The sequence below is a fragment of the Oryzias melastigma genome, linkage group LG11 (genome assembly GCF_002922805.2).
Source record: "Oryzias melastigma strain HK-1 linkage group LG11, ASM292280v2, whole genome shotgun sequence".
Classification (NCBI taxonomy): Eukaryota; Metazoa; Chordata; class Actinopteri; order Beloniformes; family Adrianichthyidae; genus Oryzias; species Oryzias melastigma.
This window is the reverse complement of record NC_050522.1, coordinates 19,559,618-19,582,201: the sequence shown is the minus strand read 5'-3', so window position 1 is coordinate 19,582,201 and position 22,584 is coordinate 19,559,618. Positions and strand designations below refer to the sequence as shown.

The window sequence follows — 22,584 nt, the reverse complement described above, 5'->3', positions numbered from 1 at the left end:
GTACTAAATAAGAAAAGCATCCTAGCAAAACAAAAACACACCAATGCTAAATTGCTCAATTTACCTACAGCAGATCGTCTTAGCCATGTGCCTAAATGCACTGAGTTGCTGCCATGTGATTGCCTGATTTGAAATTTGCAAGCAGTTGGACAGGTGTCCCTGATAAAGTGGTGAGTGTATAAGCTAATTGTGTGCGGCAAAATTAAGAGAAACTATTCTACATTTAGCACAGCCATGTACAATAAGACTGTGTATGCCATGACTACTAAGTTAGCTAAAGAAAGTGCTAAATAAGTTCATGAGCTAACAAAACAAAAGTGCTAAAATGCTGAATTTTAAGTTACAATTGTAAGCATTAAAAAGATAATCATTACTGACAAATTCTAAAGTGCCTGCAAGTGGTAAAAATATCAAATTAAAATGCTACCCATATTACTTTGCTTAAAAAAGGAAATATTTGACAATGCTAAAAGGGCTACATTAGCAAGTGAAGAAGCAGAAAAGCTATAAGCTAATTTTTTTTAGGCTAAATAAGGAGAAACGTGGAGAAAAAGTTGACTTTAAAACGCTGAAATGCTTTATTCACTTCTAAAAATATTCCACATTAAGCTGCATTGTAGAAACCACGTAATACGTCTTTTAGCCAGCAGATGGTAGAACATTAACATTTTCATTTCCCAGGCTGCAATGCGAGTAAATCACTCAACTGAAGTCATTAGTTTTTGTCATAAATATCATGAAATTATGATTTTTTTTTTAATGTTCAATCCTATGAATGTTCGAAAAATTAAAAATTTAATAAATAAATAACTAAAAAGGTGACTTTATTTTGTTAAATATAGTTTATGTCTTTATTAACCTTTATAATGGACCTTAATGGATCAAAATATCCAAATATAAGTTCTCCACATGACTTTTTTATTGTCTGTGTTTGTTAAACTGCTAGGAGTCTCATCCTCTTGGCCCTGGAGGAACCTCTACGGAGGAGGAGGAGCAGGGGGACAAAGGGGCGGAGCTCCGCGTGGCAGCCTGCTCGTGCGCACGGACAGCGCGGCGTGCGGAAAAGCCAAGCAGGGGAAAAGCCAAGCAGGGATTGACGGACAGGCAGCGCGGGGGGACCTTAATCTGCACCAGAGAGAACAGACGGTGAGTCGAGACATCCACTGTGGTAGAAGCAGGTGTTTCACCTGCGCGCTAAGGTGCGTTTAGAAAAGAGCTAAACCTGGTACAGAGAGGATGTCCTAATGAAGGAAGTATGAGGATATTTTTTTTTTTTTAAAGGGTTGAAGTCACATTATCAGGAATTGGGGAAGATAGAGAATATCTAATGAACAGAGACGCACAGATTGCTGATGGATAAGAGCTGAAGCATTTTCTGATGTCTGTTGAGAAGAAGACACTGCAGGTTAGTGAAAGCAAAGCACCTCCACAGGCGTCAAAGTTACCCTGAGAAGTTTAGAGAAGATGTAAAGGAGTGTGGGTGGAACTGAAATCTATTTAGGACCAAACCAACAGCAGAAGTCCAGGAAGAACCTCATGTGTGAGGTGCTCAGCAGAGACATGAGGGGAACATTTCCAGAAGCTGAAGATTTGGATGTGAGCTCTAGAGAAGAAAATCGTCTTTGAAAATGAGGATCTGAGTTAAACACCTGCTCTTGAACGCACCTTTAGACCATGGTGTTCACACTGGATGAGTAGGGAGGGGCTTCTTATTCTTGTTCTTTTGATACTGTTTACTAGCCCATTTTATTTGTAGCTATATGTTCACACCGCCCTCAGTAACACTTCACAACGTCCGCATGTGGCACGCTCAGGCACGCGCTCTATGCGGGTTCATCAACACGCCGGTGGTGCAGGGCGGGGATTCTTCTTCTTTTGCTTCTTTACTGTTTACTAGCGCTCGTCCGCCACATGCAATTGGAAGAGGGTCGGTGAGCAAAGCGGTACAAATCTTGCTCCAGGCTTCGTGTTTTCACAGCTTTGTTTCTATAATGGTGTCATATTAATCTGATCAGGTACAAGCCACAATTATTAATTTTTCCTTTGTGATCATGTTTACAACAGTTGGTACTCGCATGTTTCGAAGCGGCCGCCACCAAATCCGAGTCTTTGGTTACAATATTGAGTTGCAGCGATTTAGCGTGAAAATGTTTAATCAGTTCAACTGTGATCAATGAATGCCTGATTTGTACGTAGAAGCTATGACCCGACTTAAAAAACTTCCATAGTGATGCACAATCACGAGCGTTCTGGTTGTGGAAGCTCGAAATTCTCGTCTACAAGTGTTTTCATGGACTTTTCACTTAAAGTGGCCACTTGAACACGAGTAAATGCAGCCGCTGTGTATGCACCTAGTACATTATCTGTAAGTTTATGTTTTGGGCTTCCGAGTTTAAAAAAAAAAAAACCTCGTGTGTTCACTCATAGCTACGGATGGATTTATGACCGTTTTTTGACTCTGCATTGAAAACGTGTAGCCAATGGTAGTGATAAGGGGTGCCACGATTTAATAGTCGATTAGTAGTTACTCTATATTTTATATGGAGTCAGATGAGTTTGACTAATATTTTAGCTACATGGTAGCTTTTTTGGCTCATTTAGGATTTTTTTTTAATTATTTTCTAGGCTATTTTGAAGTTTAGCTAATATTTCAGCCACATGCTTTGGCTAGTTTAGGATTTTTTTCAATTTTTAGGCCAATTTGAAGTTAAGCTAATTTTTCAACTGCGTACTAGCTATTTTGGCTAATTTAGGCTTTTTTAGGCTAAATTTTTAGGCTATTTTGAAGTTTAGCTAATATTTCAGCTTCATGCTAGTTGTTTTGGCTAACTTAGGCTTTTTTCAGTTTTTTAGGGTAATTTGGCATTTAAGTAATATTTTAGCTTCAGTGATTTTAGCCATCAATTTCAGCATCTTTAGCTATTAGCACTAACATTTTCAGCAATTAAATTCAGCTCACAGCATTCACACTAGCATTATCTCAGGTAAGGCTATATATCTAGTTTTTAGTTAGTTTAAAACTAATGATGATTAAGATGTGCGTTTTACATCCAGTTTGCAAATGACCCAATTAGTCGACTAATCGAAAAAAATAATCAGTGATTAGTCGATTATTAAAATAATCGTTTGTGGCAGCACTTGTAGAGATAATTGAGTCAGGATGCGTCCCCTTTATTTCACGCAAGTCTTCATATATTGGAATAGAGCTGTGAAAAAACAGCCTGGAGCAAGATTTATGAGATTTGCGCTTCTTCAACATTTTGAACCAAGCTGCTTTTAACTGTAGGTGGCAGACATGGGATAGTAATCAGAAGAAGAAAAAGAAGAAGAAGCCCCTCCCTGCTTGTCCAGTGTGAACACCCTTTAGTGAGTTTTTGAACAAGCGTCACATGTCCGGTGTGTATGTAGCTTCAAAGCTTTATTCTGCCTGGGCACAAGGTGTAATTATTAATTTCTCCTTCAGGATCAATTTTCCAATGGTTGGCACTTTCGTGAATTAAAAGGTACGCCATCCATACGTCATTATCAAATCCACGTCCCTGATTGGTCAAAGTTTGATCTGGTTTAACTTGCACACGTTTGTACGTGGAGCCTGAAAATGGTCGTAGAAACTTGTGTAGCTACGCGGGAACGGGAGAGTTTTGAACGTGGAAGCCCAAAAAACGTATTTACACAGACCTTTTATTAGAAGCGGTTGCTTGAATGCAAATCTAGAAGTTCATGGACCAAAAGTCTGAACACTGAAGACAAGGATCTGGAGTTTGGGATCCATCAGAGTTCCTGCACAACAAAGAGCTCATGTTCAAACAAAGGAAGGAAACCAGCTGTGAGATGTTTTTGCATGAACATCAAACCGTTCTCTTGAGTTTTTCAGGAAACAAATACAAAAAATGGTTGAAAATGGAAAAATCCAAAAGTGCTATAGAAGATCTATGTTTTGAGTCGGATAAGATGAGTCTGTCGATCATTGTAGTCAATTTTTAGACTAAAAGTATATCGTTTCTGTTCATCCTGGATTAGATTACGCCTCAGATTACATCTATATTTTATATATCTGGAGATTACCCGCATCAGTGTATGCAGCTTCTCCAAGGATCAGTAGATCCTTATATTCCAGATTAGGAAGTGGTTCAGGAGCAGCGCTCATCCTCAAAGGAGAACTCCGCTTTCAGGGTACGAGAGTGAACTTTAGAGCGACGAAGCTTCTTGGCAGGAACCACAAACAGAAACTCCGCCGTGACGCTCGGGAGGAGAACGCCAATGAGGGGAATCAGAGGCGTCTGAACAAACAAAAGCTAAATCACAGATGAACTCCCCCGAACTCCTGTCAGCACGCCGGCGGCCTTGAACACAGACCTGGTCTTGTCCTCCGTCCCAAACACTGTGACAGATATTTTGTTACAGAGCTGCAGGTCTGTGATTCCCATCATCACAAATCCCGGTTAAGTTGTAAGATGTCAGATAATTAGAACACAATTTTTTATAATAAAAAAATACTATGTCTTCTTTGGTCTTAACATAAAAAAAAATTCCATCATAGCTTTTTTTCAGTTAAGCCATTGTCACACATTTGACTTCAATAAAATGAAACTGGCAAAAATGGAAAACAAATAGTTTATTTTCCTTTTTTTAAGTAAGCTAGGTAATTTGCATGTTTTGCTAAAAAAAAAGACTTGATTTATAAAAAAAAAAGGTTTTGTTCCAACTACTGCAAACGTCAAAAGCTGTTCCTGTGGTCACTAACTCTGTTTGAACCTTGATTTTTGTTGATTTATCGCAACTCTACGACTGTTTGCACAATTATCTTAGTTCCAATGTAGCAGAGAAATGTAGCTTTGTTTTGATTTTCAGCACTTCACAGTTGTGAGGTATTTCAACAGTTAATGTAAATTAGCTGATTCCGATTCGGAAAAAAAAAAAAACATTTTGTGCCAATCTTGAGTTATCGTAACTCAACAACTATTTACGGAATTAATGAAGTTCTGTTAGATTTAGTATCGGAGAAACGTATCTTTGCTTTAATAGTCATCACTTTACAGTAGTGAAGTATTTTAACGTTTAATGTAAATTAGCTGATTCTGATTCAGAGAAAAAAAAACATTTTGCGCCAATTTTGAGTTATCGTAACCCTATGACTGTTTATGGAATTAACGAAATTCTGTTAGATTTAGTAGCAGAGAAACATAGCTTTGCTTTAATAGTCATCATAGAATTACATTAATTGTGTAAACGGTCAAAGAGTTCCGATAGTTCAAATTGTGTCCTGCCCTTGTGTTAAATAGCCAAGGATGTTTGAAAGAATCTTTTTCCATTCAAATCTCAACCAAACTTTTGCCTCTTTATCGCCACCTGCTGGGAAAACTTTCTATAAACTTGGCTATTTTTTTTTTATTTATTTGTAGCTTATGACTTGATCTTTTTCCTTTTCATTTAGAATGAATCCAGGTGTTAAGAAAGATTATCTGGGTTGTGGAAGAAAGTAAATTCAATCTAAATTATCTTAAATTACATAACATTAAAACTTACATTAGCGCTAGTTTTTCAATCATTTTCTCAGACATCTCCTCTCTTTGTTTTTTTGTGTCATCGTTGAAAACAAATAAAATTACAGTTAGAGCTAAAAAAAAGGCTTTTTCTTACTTCAGCTATGTAAAGTTATTCCTGTAATCTCCAAATCTGTTTCAGCACTTTAACACCAGCCGTTTACATAACTGGCGCAACAGATACTGAAACGGAAAAAAGTAGCTTTGCGCTGATATGCAACCCTTCACAACAGTGAAATTCTTACGCAATCAAGGGATTCCGAAACTAAAAAAGTTGTTTTGCGCAGATTGAAGATGTTTTCCTAGTTCAGATAGTGTGTGTCATTTACAGCTCCAGTGTTAAATAGCTAAGGATGTTTTCGAAGAATCTTCTTCTGTTCAAATCTAATCTCTGCCTCTGCCTCTTTATCGCCACCTGCTGGCAAAACTTTGTAAAAACGTGGCTATTTTTCATTTTAATTTAGAAGAAAACTAGATGTTAGAAAGTAAAGTTTATTTAGGTTGGTTTAATTATTTAGTAATGTTAAAAATTAGTGTTAGTTTTTCAAGCACTTTCCCATACATCACTTCTCTCTGTTTCTTTTTTATTCTGGAGTCATAGTTGGAAATGTCTAAATTTGTAGATATAACTTAAAAAAAAAAACGATTGTTTTGCTAGTTGGATAAGTGGCTCACTAAGCTCAATGTTAGCCTTTAGAGCTGTCAGATTTGCTCTTATTTTGAAAGGGGAACTTTAAAAATCTCGGTATCCTCAAGAACCGTTGAAGTTTTTATTGAAATAATCTTCCTAGATTGTCATTTTTGTGTTTTCTTCATTAGGACTACACATATATTACATCTCATACAAAATAAAAAGTTTAATAGCTCTAAAATGAATTCTTTCGAAGTGAGTTCAGGCTGTATGTTGCAGATTTTACATTTGAGAAGCATATTTGCGTATTTGAGCTGGTCCAATACGTCCATCTGAATTTGGAGTCTTTTGAAGTAGATTTTACGAGAAGAGGGAATAGTCCCGGTGGGGTCTGAATCATCTCCGATACAGATCCACACACAGCATCCTCACGCTGGCGTCTGTTTCAGCTTAGCAGACCCGAGTTTGTGATGTCACCTCGGCTCATAGTTTCCACGACCGCTCACCCCGTGGTGTTCTGATCCGTTCCTCCCCGGTCGGCTTTTCCCCCCTGAGGAGGTGCGTCGTCGTTCCACACAGAGGAGAATTCCTGACGTTTGTCTTTTCTTAGAAAACCACAGGAAGTGGAAAAAGTTGCTTTTTTTTCCTGTAGAAACCACTTGATTTTTGCCACGTTTTAACCACAGGCGCATTCCTGAGACATTCTTCCAGTGGTCTGTTTCTGCAGACAGGCCCCACTATCACACATAAAACAACAACAACAAAAAAAACAAGGTAGGAGGAATTTAGAAATCAGACTGATGGTGTCTCATCATGAGTCAGTGCGTCTGGTTCCTCCATGCTCACTGCGTCAGTTGGGTCGTTTGGCATTCTGGGAAATATTTGACTTTTTTTGTACGAGAATATTTATTTATTCCATTCTGACCTTTCGTGTGGCGACAACAGAAGTTGGAGGTGTGAAACCATGGGCTGCTGTAGAGACACCCCAGAGCTGCAGATGTTCTGCTGCTCCCTGATCTGTGGGAACCAGAGATCACACCTGGACTGGAAATGCAAGTTTGCATTTCCTTGCATGGAACTGGAATCTATGTGAATGTGAAAACCATCTTCAGACCAAAAAGAAACTTGATATCCTTCAAACCCGGTAAAGCCTGAAGGGACAAGCTGAAAGTGAATCAGAGCTGCTGAATGGACTCACCAGTGCAGCAGCTGACAGTCAAAACTGATTTGACTCCTGATTATAACAGGAGTTCTGGAAAGTTTCACCCAAAAACATACAGATAGAAATCCAGAGGCTCCATAAAAGTGGTGGTTCACAGCAACCATGGTTTAGTAATTTGGAATATTAGAATATTTCCATTTCTGTTCTCACTCCCAAATTGCTGACATCATTCATGAAAGGACTCATGAATGATCTCATTTTATTTAAAAAAACATTCACTCCGGGGTCGTTCAAGCAACCACTTTAAAGGAAAAGTCTATGTAAATGTGCTTTAAAACTCTCACGTTCAAACGTAGCTACGCAAATTTCTACATCCTTTTTCAGCTTTATGTACAAAACGCGTTGAATGTGCACTTAAAGTTAAACCAGGTTGACCAATCGGGGACTGTAGTGATGTTTGGATGGGGTCCCTTTGAATTCCCGGAAGTGCCAACCATTTGAAAATTAATTGTGGAGGAGAAATTAATAAAATAATAAAGAAAGTAAACTCCCCATGCACAGGCCCGCCCTCGCACTTATCCCAAATGACCGCTCACCCATTACTGCTCTCGCGGTAGATTTGTCAAAATTGCAGTAAAGTTGTGATGAAAATGTAAGGTTGCAGGGTGAATGACAAATCACGGGTTTTGCTTGAATTTGCGTTTGGGAAATCCTGGAGGGACTGACTTATGTGAAACTTTTAAATCCGAGGAAGTTTCGAGAATTTCCTAAGAGGGAAGCGCAGCCCCTCCTCTATGCACGCACACAGCGAGCCTGCATGAAGAAATGTCATCTGCTCTGCATTTTTCTAAATGTAGGCACAGGCAAAGACAAACCAATTTTTTACATTTTCTGCATCGATGAATATGTTGACGAATTGGAAAAGTTTTTTTTTACCAATTAATGAAGTCAAAAGAGAATCTAAAAGTCACATTTTACGCAGAGTTCTTGTGACAAACATGTAAAACTAACTCAGTTAGATTCCAAATGAGAATCCTCAATTTGTGTTTTTTGTGGAAATGTTTCCACCTCCCCTTGACCTTAATGTTTCCAGTCCACATTCTTTACACAGGTTCCGGTATACTCTTCCTGTAGCGCTCCACATTACCCAAGTTTGACTTTAAAATGGTACCATTCTGACCTGACCTGGGTCAATGAAGCGCCAAGTTCTTTATGAAATAGTTTAGCATCTCTTTGTATCTGGAGAAAAACAACTCCTTCATAAATTGCAATGGTTTCCGTAATAAATTACAAAATCACTTTTAAACATCATGAGATAAGATCCATTTTTTTTTGCTTGAATACATAAGAATGTTTACCAAAGATTCTTGTCTGTCTTTTAATTTGACAGAGTTTATACAACCCCTCGGAGGCACTTCACCATGAAAATAAACAAATACAACTCCAGCAGTCAAAGGGCAACATGGAGCTCATCAGGCTCCACATAAACAAACATTTGGTCTCATGACATCAGACTCCTCGTACTCAACTGGTTGTATTTTCCCTCAGAAATTGTTTATTTTGCTTTAATCCCTGGAACCAACTCTTATGCCGGGTTTAATCCCACTTCTGACACCAGTGTTGCATCGGGTCACTGGAGGGACATGCTTGAAACTGCGTGTTTATTGTGGATCACAGGAAGTTAACAGGTGCTCAGAAGGGAAAATCATTTTGAGTTCATCCTTTATTCAATGAATCTTACAGTTTTACTTATCAGATTAGACACAGGGACAATTCTGCTGGCTCAGCGATTGATGGGATTCCCCAAAAGCTGCAACATTAATGCTGATGAGTGTTGATGTGAAATGGGATTTACATGGACCGTCTTTGTAGCTGTTCATGAAAGATGAAAGGCGCTGGCGAGTTTGTCTCCCTCTCCCCCCATTTCTGCTGCATGTTGGGGTCTTCATGGTTGTGTAACAGGAGTCACACAATACTGGGTCTGTTCACTGCAACAGATCCATAGCAGGAAAGAAAGGAAACAAGCTTTTTTTTTCTTTTTTCAAAAGAATTTTGTCAATTTAGATGCTGACTGTTGGAAGCTCAGTTTTTAACAACAAATAAAACTTCTATTAAATGTTAGCCAAAAATTATTTACGGTCAATTTCAAAACTCAAATCTGAGTGGAGAAATGATCTGTCTAATTCCTGTTTTAACCCTTGTGCTATCCTAGGCATGTTTACATGAAAGTGGGGTCATCTGGACCCCACAAGACAGCGAGCTGAACTTTTTTTTTTTTTTTTTCCCCCCAAGGATTTTTATCTTCACTGGTGTCCATGGCAGACATAAAATCCTGTCCACCTTTGACATGGGAGGGATCACACATCAGTATAATGGTGGGGTCATCTGGAAAAAACTAGTTTGAGTCACTGGTATGGAGAGAAAATAGAGTAAAATCCAAAGTTACGCACAAATCAAGATTGACGCACGCACAAATAAAGAATACTACAGGTATTAATCGAAAGCTTTGGAGAAATCAAGAATTATGCACACACAAATCAAGATTGACGAATGCACAAATCAAGATTGAGGCACGCACAAATCCAAAGTTACGCACAAACCATGAATTATGCAACCACAAATCAAGAATTATATATGCACAAATCAAGATTGATGCACCCACAAATCAAGAAATATGCACGCACAAATTGAAAGCTGCACACAAATCAAGAATAATGCACACACAAATCAAGATTGACGCATGCACAAATCCAAAATTAGGCACAAATCAAGAAAACACACACAAATCCAAAGTTACACACAAATCAAGAATCATGCACGCACAAATTGGGGTGAGTCTGTTTTCTCTGTACACTTTGGATGACTGTTTTTAAAGACGCACTCCAAATATCTTTTAATTTATTTCAAAGCGTTTCTAGTAGCCATCTAGTAATCATGATGGTTGTTCATTAGAATTTCACCTGAGTGGGGGCGGGGCTGTTGGCATGGAGCAACCCCGCTCCCTCTTTTCCCCTCCCCAGCTCTCTGTTCACAGGCTGTCCGGCGTATTTTCTCCGTCACAAATGGGTCCTTTTTCAAACAAAATGATTCTGTCTGCTCCTGATTCACTTTAATTCAATTATCAGAAAAATGCCACATGTTAAAAATACAATTTTAATCAGAGTGGGTCTTTAAAGATCAAATAGTTTGGAGTGAATTCTAAGATTAAAATAGTTTATGTGGATTAATTAAAAAAAATTGCTGCAATATGAACAAATATTTTGTTTAATATTGGGTTAAAAAAAATCGCCATATCTATATAAATATTGACATCTTTTCCCCTTTGAAAGTTTTCCAGCACTGAAGCGATTGTTGGTTTAAAAACGGCAAAAGTTCCTGCAGTTCAGACTGTGGGAGAACAGCAGCCATAAAAGGTCCTGGAGCGGCAGCAGCTTTGACGTTCACCTACATGCATGTTCAGCTTTGTTAGGCCCAACAGCGGTTCAGGGTGAAATATTAAGCAGAAGTCCAGCGTTTGAATTGACGTATGGCAGAGCTCCCAGTTCCCTCGGGGCTGCTGGCTCCACACCAGCGCAGAGTGACGCTGCTGAAAACCGAGGAGCCAGAGACGGAGCCCAAACCTCAAAGAGCTGCTGGTGTGGGTCTATTCGTCCAGGTTGGTGATGCAGACTGTAATCGATAAAGTGGCTTTTTTTCTTCCTGATCCCCAAAAACACACTTTAGACTCAGTAAAGGTCACAGATTTGGACAAAAATGGATCAAGGTCAACAACAACACAAAGAACAACTAATCCAAAAAACTTTTGGACAAATAATCTGTTGATTGATGAGACTGAAGATCAGCTTTCAGAGTTAAAAGAGTTTGACCGTTCTTTACTGGTTGATGAGAAGCATGAGTTCTGCTGTGGAAAAAGGATCCAAATGCCTCTGAATGGATCATTGTGAAGGTTCTGGTCAAGGTCTGGATCATATCTGACCGATCCCTCTCCCTGTCCAGCACTGAGCTTGTCCGTATTGATCAGAGTGCTGGTGTCAGTTACACACTCCATACAGTAGGTGGCAGTCTTCTTTTCATTTATTTACCGCCCACCAACACATAAAAGAAGAAACTAAAAGGAAACTTTATGTTTAACTTTATTTGGTCTGTTTTTATCTTCTTTTTGTAGCTTTTTTTTAGTTTTGATAACCTACAATTGAGTATTAATGCCACAATAAAACGAAATAAAAGAAATGACAAAAATAAAGTTGTAAAATCATTAAGAAAATTTCATAATTTTACAAGAATAAAGTTGTAAAATGAGAGAAAAGTTGTAATTTTCTGAAAATAAACTTGTAGAATTATGAGTAAAATAGTCAATACTTCAAAATAATGAAGTTATAATTTCATTAAATTAAATAGAGAATTTGCAAGGTTAAACTCTTAAAAATAATCTGTTTACTAATAAGCAAATATAAACAACAACAAACAAAATAGTGTTTCAGTATGAGAGACGCAGCGATTACTTCGTCATTGATTTCACAAATAACGAAATACTAAATTTCATTTATGTAATTTATTCAGCGTATTAACCACAGAACATGCCCATTTATGGTTAACAATCTTTCAATGAGTCAACATTGTTTTATTATGACTTTAAGGACATTGAAAAGAATTTGCCAGACCCTGGAGTTCCTCAAAAGATTCTTGACCCACATGGAGTGGATTTCTGGCAGGCGAGCCGTTTACGCTGTCAGCAGTTTAGTTGCAGAAGTCCAAATGCATCATTGCATATATGGTAGATTCCTGTTTACAAAGTAAAACCAGAAATGGCTGCTCTGAGTCTCCATGTTATGTGAATGGAGGCTGGATGATGTAGATGGAGGCAGCTTTGTTTTCATAAAAGGATGGCTTTTTTCTTGTTAAATTACTACATTTTTTTCATAATTTTACAAGTTTTTTTCTCATTAAGCTACAAATTTATTATTGTAACTTTGCGACTTAATCTCACAAATTCATAACTTTATTCTCATAAAATTACAACTTTTTTCATAAATTTATGACTTTATATAAAATTACACAATTGTTCTCATGAATGTATGACTATATTCTATTAAAGTTTTTACTTTTTTCCTACAAATTTATGTCTTTATTCTCGTAAAATTGCAACTTTTTACTCTAAATTCATGACTAATTTTGCAAAAATCGAACTTTTTTCTCATAATTTTAGGACTGTTCTCATTAAGTTACGACTTTGTTCTTGTAACTTTACAACTTATTCTCATAAATGTATTACTTTACTATTCTCAAGTTACAACTTTTTACTTGTAAATTCATGATTTACATGAATTACACAATTTTATCTAATTTTTTTTTTACACAACTATATTTTATAAAGTTGTGGCTTTCTTCTCATAAATTTACAACTTTGTTCTTGTTACACTACGACTTATTCTCATAAATGTGTTACTTTATTATCGTAAAATAACAACTTTTCTCAGAAATGTATGACTAATTTTGTAAAATGCTGTTTTTTTCTCATAATTTTACGACTTTATTTATATCAAATTACATTTTTTTCTCATGATTCTGTGACTTTATTATCAAAGTTACAACTTTTTTCTCATAAATGTATTACTTTATTCTCATAAAATGAAAACTTTTTGTTGTAATTCATGACTCATTTTGCAAAATTCCAACTTTTTTCTCAAAATTTTAGGACTTTGTTCTTATAAATGTGTTTTTGTCATTTTTTATGTTGACCATAATACTTCGTTGCAAGAATATGTGTATCAATGGTTCTAAAAGTCGTGGTTTGCAGGAAGTGAATTATTCGTATCGTATTTATTAAAACTTCTTTGAACCATGACTACCTCTGCAAGCCGACTTTTAGCACAGTTCACCAAACTGATCACAAGCGGACGTATCAAAGCTCAAGATCAAACATGATCTGATACCGTTAACTACAACTGTTGTGAGATTCTGCGTCATGAACTGGAATATCCTCAAGGAAACCTGACAAAATGTCACAGAGTCACAACCACTGGATCTCATTCACCGAATGATTTTGCCAATTGAAATCACAGTAATGTTTTATATTGTTTTTCATGGGTCTGTGACTGTAAAGCACTTTGGGCCTTCAAGGAAGGTAGAAAAGCTCTATACTAGTATCCACATTTACCCATTTACCATTTGGACTCCACTCATGCTGAATGCAGCAGTGGTCACCGATAGAGGCCACAGAGAGAGATCGCAGATGTGGTCGAGCAGGAAGACAAACAAAAACCCAAACTAAGAAGACCACGTCCGGGAGGAACTCCATTGTTCTGTCGCAGCAGTCAGACAGACGAGAATAGACCTTCTGTGGAGAGAAGCTGTGATGGTTCGTCAAAGCACACAGGACAAAAACAGAAACGGGAGAATAGGTTTCCTGTGAGCTTTTCCTGTGTTTTAGTGACCCAGTTGAGTTCAGTCATCTGCAGGCGACAGGAGTTCTCATGTTTTATCAGACTTTGCTGCTTTGTTGGTTTATTGGACAAAGAGTGTTCGACAACAGATGCAAATAGTGGGAGGAGCCTAAAAATGTTGACACTTTGGTGCAACCCATTGACGGTACATAAAAACTGGACTTTGTGTGTATGATGTCGCCCATAGAGAATGGTCAATTTCTTGAAAGGAATTCAATCACCATTTTTTCCCCGATATGGACGCCACCATGTTGGAGCCAGACAACGTCAGTTAGCAGTGATTGGTCTGAGTATATATAGTATTTCGCTATAGAAGTCTAATGGATTTTGGCTTCTTGGAACCAGCAGATACTACTATTAGGAACACGATGGGAGGGATGTGTAACTCAGTCCAGTTCTTGTATACTGTTAATGTTCTGGTTGCATACTCTCTCTCTCCTATACTGGTATGTCTTCCTGTCATTGTGTCAAGTGATAATGTATGTTACTCTTCTAAGTTAGTTGTCTTAGACTTTACTGGGGTGGATCCTATAATAGAACTGAGACTATGTCTTACTGGTACCACTGTTGAAGGTCCTTCTCAGCCATGGGTCAAGGTGGCAATCAATGTAGTGACCATAAGAGGAACTTGTGTTACAACTGAGAAAGAGATCTCTTTCTTCACTTCATTTTTCAACAGCTTTTAAAATCTACAAACTGTTGTTTTTACAATGGAAGTCAACTTGAAATGCATAAAAAAAACAGACTGATACTGTAAGAAAAAAGGTTACAGGACATGAACAAGAACCAAGCATAGTAGTAATAATTCATCTTCTTTTCAGTCAAACTGCCTCAGCGTTTGTTCTAAAAGTCAAAAAGGTGTTCAGGTGAAACATAACCAAAGAAGAGCTTCATTACTTTCCTGTACCTTTTTTTTCTCCTTCTTCTGTCTGAAAGAGTGTCAAACTAAGACTGAATATCTTTTATCCCCCTTCAGGAAGCATCATGAGTGAGCGCTTTGATTGCAAAAACTGCAAGAAGTCCTTGTACGGACAGCAATACATCCAGGTGGAGAATGAGCCGCACTGCATCACCTGCTACGAGGGTCTGCACGCCAACACCTGCCAGGAGTGTAAGGAAATCATCGGACACAATGCCAAGGTAAAGTTACACCTGTTAAAGTCAAGAATCCTGACTATACGGATTTTACACTATACGGATATCGCCTGATTTTACCCTTTTGGTACCAGACAATTGGGACCACTGATTGGTCAACACTTTGAATGTTTGAGGTGGGGCCAGGGGAAACCACGTGCTCTTATTGAGGCTTCTGATTGGCCAGTTTATGACTTGAATAACTTGTGATTAAGAAAATATATAATGAAAAAAAATGAGGTTTTACAAGAACATGTTAAAAAGAGACACCAGAGCAAGAATGGTCATTCTGACAAGCAAAGTAATAGCTGAACGTTGAACGCGAGGGGGGAGGGGATGATCGGTCCAGTTCTCTCTATTTACTGTCTATGCTCACTTCATAGGCGAATATAGACCACAATGCATTGCTTTGAAAAAAAATTGCCAAAAAAAGTCTTTAAAGTATTTTTTTAATAAACCATCGACACAGTGGAGTCACAAATATACATTGTAAAATTCTTGTATTAATTAGATTTTTACTTCGTGAAATCAGTGATGTCATACTTGCTGTTTAAAAATGTGGTATGTGGTTTTTCTTTAATGTGCAGATTTTGAAAAGAAGGTTAAAAAATACTTCTAAATCGATTAATAATAAACCAATAATTACAATTTTATCTAAATTATTTGCTAAATATTATCATCACATTCGTTTTTTTAAGTAGTTGCTATGACTTTTTGCTTCAAACCTTTTGTCTTGAAAGAAAACGGTTGATTTGCTCTTTAAATGGTGACTGATGATTGTAAAACGATAAAACACAGCTGGTGTTTGCTTTAAATACCTCCATCATTTGTCATCATTGTGGTTTTTCCTGCTCGATTTAAATGAAACACATTATTTCTTGGAACTTGAGGTCCTCAAACTTCACCAGAAATCCTTCATCAATCCATAAAGTCCAATTATGTTGTGATAACTTTTGAAACATCAAAAGAAGAAAACTTAAATCAACCTAAATTTCTAACAGGAAGCCAAATCTAAGTATTTTTTCCAAAGGCATTACTGCAGAGAAACTGTCTTTTGATGATGGGAGCAACTCCCCCGAGGTCACTTATGTTCCGTGAACTACAGACTCCCCGTGGCGCCAGGCAGTAAATCAGATCTTGCTTTGACTTCCTCATGTGTGCATCCCTCCATCTCGTGAAACGCTTTGGTTACAGACAAAAACAACAAACGTGAGAAAAAAAAAAAGTGAAAACGATACGAAAGAAAGCAACAGAAGAAGTTGGAGTTCAGTTTTGGGCTTAAACTGTGGAAAAAAATGCTAATTTTATCAATGAACGGGTCATTTTCTGTCTTGTTAAAGTTGCTTAGCTATAATGAAGTGTTCGCAGACACAATATTTAGCTCTCAGACTGGCTGGAATGAAACTGCCACATGCTTGTGTTCATGTCAGGAGTGTCGACTTGTTCCTACAAGTACTGGAGCACAACCAGATCTGGTGCTTTTGTACAGTTTCTGAAGAAAAGAAGTTGGGGAGTGGCGTTCCGGTGCGTTTCTGTGGCGCTACACCCGCAGTTCAGTGTTTCTGATGGAATATTTTCACAGTACAACTCTCTGACTCATATGTGGGCTTTAATTGAGGGTTGATCTCTAGTATGTAGCTTTTACAGCTCAGCTGAGCTTGTTAAACTGGTTTCTGTGGGTAAATTCACTTTATTGAAATGTGTCAGTCAAATTCCAGGACTACTTTTGCCTTGAGAAGTTTTCAAAAGTGCTGACACAAAAAAGAAAACAAAATAAAATAAAAATTTTCAAGGTTGTGTTAGAAAAACTGGCTTCTTCTGCTAAATATTTTTTTTAATTGAGTACAGGATTTGTTAGGCTAATATTAATTAAATGCCAAAGAACTGAACAAAATCCACATTAAAATGATTACCGGTAATAGGTTTATAGGCTTCCTTTATCTGTTTAAGACATAACTAGTTTGTCTTTTTTTAACAGGCTAACTATGCTAACATTTATAATAAATTTACTTTGCCATATTTTTTGCATCACTGTGATTTGCTAAAGCTCCTAGCTACTAGCATCTCCTCTGTATTAGATTCTCCCTCAGTTTTGTATTAGCATTTTGATAAAGATTCTGTTAGCAAAAACTAGTCTAAATGCTTAATCTTTACTAGGCAGTATAAATGAAGTTTACTTTTTTTGTAAACTTAAAATGTTTTATGTTTAGTCTGAGGAAGTATTCAGTTAGTACTTCCTACACTACACATACTAACTATACTACAAAATAAACTTCAAGTGTACTACTTTTTGCCTAGGGGCTAGCATGTCTTTCCCATTGAATTTGATCCAGCATAGGATGGGCATTTGCTTTTTAGCTAGCATACTTGCTAGCTTACTAGCTCAGGTGCTAGCTCCTGATGCTAATGTTTATCTAAGAAAATTCTGATTAATTGAGTTACATTTGCTAATATTTCTCTGCTAATACACAGCCAACTTTAATTTAGTAAGTTTCTGGTAGATGCAAGCCAAACGCTTTTTGATGCTAACTTTGACATAATATGAAATTTAAGTAAAATGTTACTTAAAAGCTGTGACTTTTAGTCTCATGTAATGATTCTCCTATACTGCAGGAGCTGGCCTTCGAGGACAGATACTACCATGAACACTGCTTTCGCTGCTTCCGCTGTGACCGCTCCTTGGCCGACGAGTCTTTTACCAGCCACGGTGACTTGCTGCTTTGCAGCGACTGCTGCTTAAACGAGTTTTCCTCCAAGTGCGTGTCCTGCGACAAAACCATCATGCCAGGTAGAGATTAAGTGAGCCCTCTCACAGTCATTCCGATCTTAGTTCAAGTCTTCACAGGAATGGAAGGCCGGCTGGGGCTTTGTGGCGCTGTGTGAGGGCGCGACAGCTCCGAGGGATTGCTGCTTCGCTCTGCTGCAGACTTTATGGGGTTAAATGACTTTGAATGCAGCTCCTACTTTGAAATATTTGCCCTTCGTTCTTTAAAGAAACCAAGCCAACAGTTACAAGATTTGACGTTCCGTTTCACGGACAAGACGAAACACAGCCACAGCTACAGATAATGATCTGAAGGTTACAACAATGAAACAGATGAAACCCGGTGCAGCCATGTGTGCAGCTTCCGGCCCGGCTTTCTCTCAGCCGGTCACAGTGTTGGAATGCGAGATAAGCCGAAGGAGCCGGACTACAGAAGAGTTCTCTGTGTCTGCTCTCACAGGATCCAAGATCCTGGAGTTTGACGGCTCCTCCTGGCACGAGGACTGTTTCGTGTGTCACAGCTGCGAGAAGCCGATCGGAGGTGAAGCCTTCGTCCCCAACAAGAACCAGTACTACTGCGTGCCGTGTTACGAGGACAGGTTCACGCCACGGTGCAGCCACTGCAACAAGGTGAGGTCAGCTTCTCTGTCACGCACTGCAGGGCTGCAGCTAAGTCCTGACATGATCTAATACACTTGTCTGTAGTATCACTAAGCCTTTAGAAGAGCCTAACAAGCTATTTATTCATTTGACTCAAATGACCACTAGGGACTGGTTTTAAAAGCAGTGAAAAAGACTAACTTGATGCCAGTTACATGTACACCCAAAGCTGTTCAATCAGCAAACTTCATGCTTCATTTTTACAGTGCAAAACCCTATAAATGAGATTAGAAAAGATCTATCAAGCTAAAATATGTCTTCTGGGCTTATTTCTATCTATTGATTCTGACTGATGCTAGAAAATGATTTAGTCAGACCAAAAATCTGGGCCTAAAGTTACATTCAGATTGAACACAATTTGTGCAGCAGGCATATCTAGTTCCAATGTTAAATCAATTTACTGGCATGTTAGGAAGTCTTGTGGTGTGTTTTGAGATCGGCTGTCGCTTTCTCAGCACGTTTTAGGCATCGCCTACATTAACCTATCAAAAAAATGTATCTTTAGCCTGTTGATTATGTGATCGACAGCAAGAGTACCAACATGTTCATGACCAGCGACACTATAGCTACCGGAAGTGATTCTCAATACACCAAAGGTCATTGCTTTTTTCAGATCTTGCAGCCTGTATCTGCCTGTCTGCAACAGACCACGACTCAGTACAAAAGTATCCTTAGACAACGTAGGACAACTTCAGACGAATGCGGGACAGGGGGTTGCCAAACTGGGTCGCAGAGAGACGGAAGTACCGCTGAAAGCGACCGTCATTCAGACAGAGCTCCTGCAGTAGATGGTGAACCTCACCGTACTGAAAGTTATTGAATGATCTCGCGAATACAGACAAGCCAGTGTTCTTACTGTCGCCTTTATAGAGCTCATCTAAATAAATAAACCTGATCTTTCAGTATCATCTATGTCTTTGATAATTTGAGGCTAAAAGCCTTTGGTAGTATCTCCTCCTAAACACAGAAGGAGCAGCAGGTCTACGAACACACATTTGAGCAAGAGAGATGGAAAAATGGGAAAGTGGAGAAAATAAATCTCCTAGAGATGCAAATGGTTTTATTTTTCCCTGCTATCATCTGTTATTGTGAACTTAACTGTTTTGAGTGAGTAACTGGTGTGAAAGCATTCCCACCTCTGTGAACGAACCTCGACGCGGTTCACTTACTAGTGTGAACAGAATCATCCGGATCTGGTTTGCAGGCTCTGACCAAAGGAGGGGTGACCTACAAGGACGAGTTGTGGCACAGAGAGTGCTTCCTGTGCGCGGGCTGCAGCGCTCCGCTGGCCGGCCAGCCCTTCACATCGCAGGGGGAGACCCCATACTGCGTGAAGTGCTTCAGCAGCCTGTACGCCAAGAAGTGCGCCGGCTGCAACTCCGCCATCACAGGTGAGTCGCTCGAGTTCTGACTTCTGATGAAAACCGGTTCAGGCGGTCTGCGAAGAAAGGAAAACATTTCAGTGGATGTCACAGGAAGTGATGCAGAGTTTCTACATGATTTAGTTAAAGCAGATGGAATTTCTGTTGAGAAATATTTTTACTGATGTTTCTTCTCTCAACAAACAAATTCTTCATGTCACTCTTTTAAGATTTCAATTAGCAGAAAGTATTTTATTTAAGTTTAAAGAAGACAGTGCTAAAATTGAGGCAGTTTACTTGAAGTTTACTTTTTATATCTATGTTATAAACTATAAAATGTTCCAATTCAGTCTGAAGAAGTGTTCAGTTAGTATACTTCCTACACACTACATGAACATAGTATAGTATAGTAGTTTTGCGATACTTGTACTCAAGTATACCTAATAAAATAAACTTCAATTGTTCTACTTTTGTCAATTAAAGCAATTCACTGCACCGTTACAAAAAAAATTGGGTGAGTTGTGGTGGGCATGACTTGGTGACGATCATTTGTGGGCGTGGCCACAGGCAGTGGGTCAATCCAATGATTCTCAACGAACTAATTTCTTCCATGAAAAAATCTAACAGAACCTGTGATTTTCTTTGTTATGGTAACAAGTTACCAACATTTAGGTTTAGATTTCTTGTAAAAACCCAAGGAAAAATATTTTTTTGTGTGTTTTAACATGTTCTTGTAGCAATCTTCTGATGATGGAGAACATATATAAAGAAAATTAAGATAAAATTTTTATTTTTTAATATTTATTTATACAAATTGTTCTGATTCAGGAGCTGACAAAAGAAAGTTGCTTGAAAAAGATTGTAATAAAATATGCTGGGGGGGGCACAAACGCAATGCTCCAAATCTCAGTACCGGGGGGAGGAATGGGGCGGAGCTTCTGTGAGCCAATGGTCCCGCCCACAACTGGTGAATTTCTAATGAACTCCTGCCACTGTGCAGGAAACTATATCCAAGAAAACAAGACTTTTTATTTTTATTTTGGCTAATTACGGTTTAAATATAACTTTAAAAAACACAGAGAAGACTTTTACAATAGATAAAAATATGACAAGAATTTGAAGAGAATCTGATTTGATTCCTTAAACCAATTTCTTTTGCTTTTTGTGTCTTTTTCTATCAGATTTTCACACTTTCAGGATTAAAAGTGATTAAGCACAAACTCAGACTTTCCCCGTGTGTCCTGCAGGTTTCGGAGACGGGAAGTACATTTCCTTCGAGGACCGGCAGTGGCACCAGCCGTGCTTCAAGTGCTCGCGCTGCTCCGTGTCGTTGGTCGGTTCCGGCTTCTTTCCGTACCGGGACCTGATTCTGTGCACAGACTGCAACAACGACGACTGAGGAGTCCAAACGCGACGGAGACCGGAAGCGTCCGAACCTCATGCTGACACAGGAAAGGAATCACGCTCCACTTTTGTAAAGCCGTCAAGCTCTTTTTCAGCTTCAGATTCACTAAATATTCTTTATTTTCATATTTTGCACTAAGAATTAAAAGAATAACATGACATCTATGCATTTTTGTGTTTTTTTTCCTGTTAATTTCCCTATTTATGTCGACATTTGATATAACATAAAGTTTAGGGATGTCTAATCCCAATTTAGGGGAATTTAACTCTGTTAAACAGTAAAATACAGAAAACACCAGCAACTTATTATCTAAATATAACTCAATTGTACAACTTTTTATGCACAAATCAATCAGTTTTTCAAATTAAAACATTTTGTCTTCAATTTCATCACAGAATGATCCATCTTAAGCTCTGAAAGAGCCTCAACACCGATGTTTAGGGTAAAATACTGTCGCATGTGTGTATGTTTGATGCTAATCTGTCAGAAATACCAGGCTGCATAAGAAAAAGAAATCTAGTTTGAGTAAATTATTTTGAAAAAAAAAAATGTCCGTACAAAAAAGAAATAAAAAAGCTTTATAGGAAATTAAAAAAAAACACACTTTTTTCTTTTATTGAATTAAAAAAACTTTCATTTTAAAGTAATTTGAAAAAAATAATGTAGTGGTTTTGGGGAAAAAAAAGTTGCAGCATCATAGAAATATAGGAAATTTAAGGGGTTAAATATGAAGCTAAATCGGGGCCGGACATATTTATATTATATTTATATTTTTTTGACCAAGCACGAATATTTTTTTCAATGTAATTTATTTAATATATTAAATAATATTGGCCCCGATTTAGCTCCATAGTTAAACTTCTAAATATTCCAGTTTAATTTTTTTTTTATTTTTAATAGATTTTGTAGTTTTGAAAGGTTATCAGGATTCATAGCAGAACATAATCATAATAATAATTTAAAAAATAGTAATATTTACATGACTGTTTTAGTTTTTTTAGTTTTTTCAAATATAATTTTTTTAAGGCTTTTTACTTAAATTAGTGGAGAGAAAAATCAGAAATTATCTAAATTGTAAACAAATAAAATGTTTCCCAATCAAGTTCTCTGCCAGCTGGTTCCTGCAGATTTTCCTGCTGACCCGCGTGAATATCTGCAGCTCGGAGCCTCTGATCCACTCTGACTGTTGATGTGAGATCAGAACCGGGCTCACGGATCAGCTCTGTCAGCTGGGAATGTTCCAAATCCAGGAGTTCAGGCATAGACTACAAATAAAGAAAGTGACTTGAATCAAATCAGTAACTTGATGAGAGATATGATGTTAAGAGGAAAAACACAGAGTTTGTGTGTCGGTCCGGTTCTGTAAAATCCAATCAAAGATCAACTCCAGCTGAGATGAGGGAAGGTCGTGATTGTCCGGACCTTTCCCATGACTCCCCCTCAAATATGTTTGACCTTGATGTTGAGGATGAAGTTCAGTC

The 22,584-nt window shown here is 37.9% G+C and overlaps 1 protein-coding gene across 2 annotated transcripts; it reads left to right on the top strand.

Moving 5' to 3' along the window:
• The first annotated feature begins 40 nt into the window (after nt 1-40).
• LOC112138359 (four and a half LIM domains protein 3) lies at nt 41-21,263 on the top strand. Of its 2 annotated transcripts, XM_024260915.2 has the most exons (7): nt 41-170; nt 947-1,146; nt 14,756-14,919; nt 17,527-17,701; nt 18,138-18,307; nt 19,542-19,728; nt 20,946-21,263. In XM_024260915.2, exons 3-7 carry the CDS (start codon nt 14,764-14,766, stop codon nt 21,095-21,097), a joined length of 840 nt encoding a protein of 279 aa, XP_024116683.1. In that variant the 5' UTR covers nt 41-170; nt 947-1,146; nt 14,756-14,763; the 3' UTR covers nt 21,098-21,263. The 2 variants fall into 2 exon arrangements, with proteins under 2 accessions (XP_024116683.1, XP_024116689.1); XM_024260921.2 differs by lacking the exons at nt 41-170; nt 947-1,146 and adding an exon at nt 1,182-1,405.
• Nucleotides 21,264-22,584: the final 1,321 nt, after the last annotated feature.

Coding starts and splice junctions, on each gene's coding strand:
- LOC112138359 (XM_024260915.2), top strand. CDS start 14,764: ATGAGTGAGCGCTTTGATTGCAAAAACTGCAAGAAGTCCTTGTACGGA. Junction 14,920..17,526: donor TCATCGGACACAATGCCAAG/GTAAAGTTACAC, acceptor CCTATACTGCAG/GAGCTGGCCTTCGAGGACAG. Junction 19,729..20,945: donor CTGCAACTCCGCCATCACAG/GTGAGTCGCTCG, acceptor TGTGTCCTGCAG/GTTTCGGAGACGGGAAGTAC.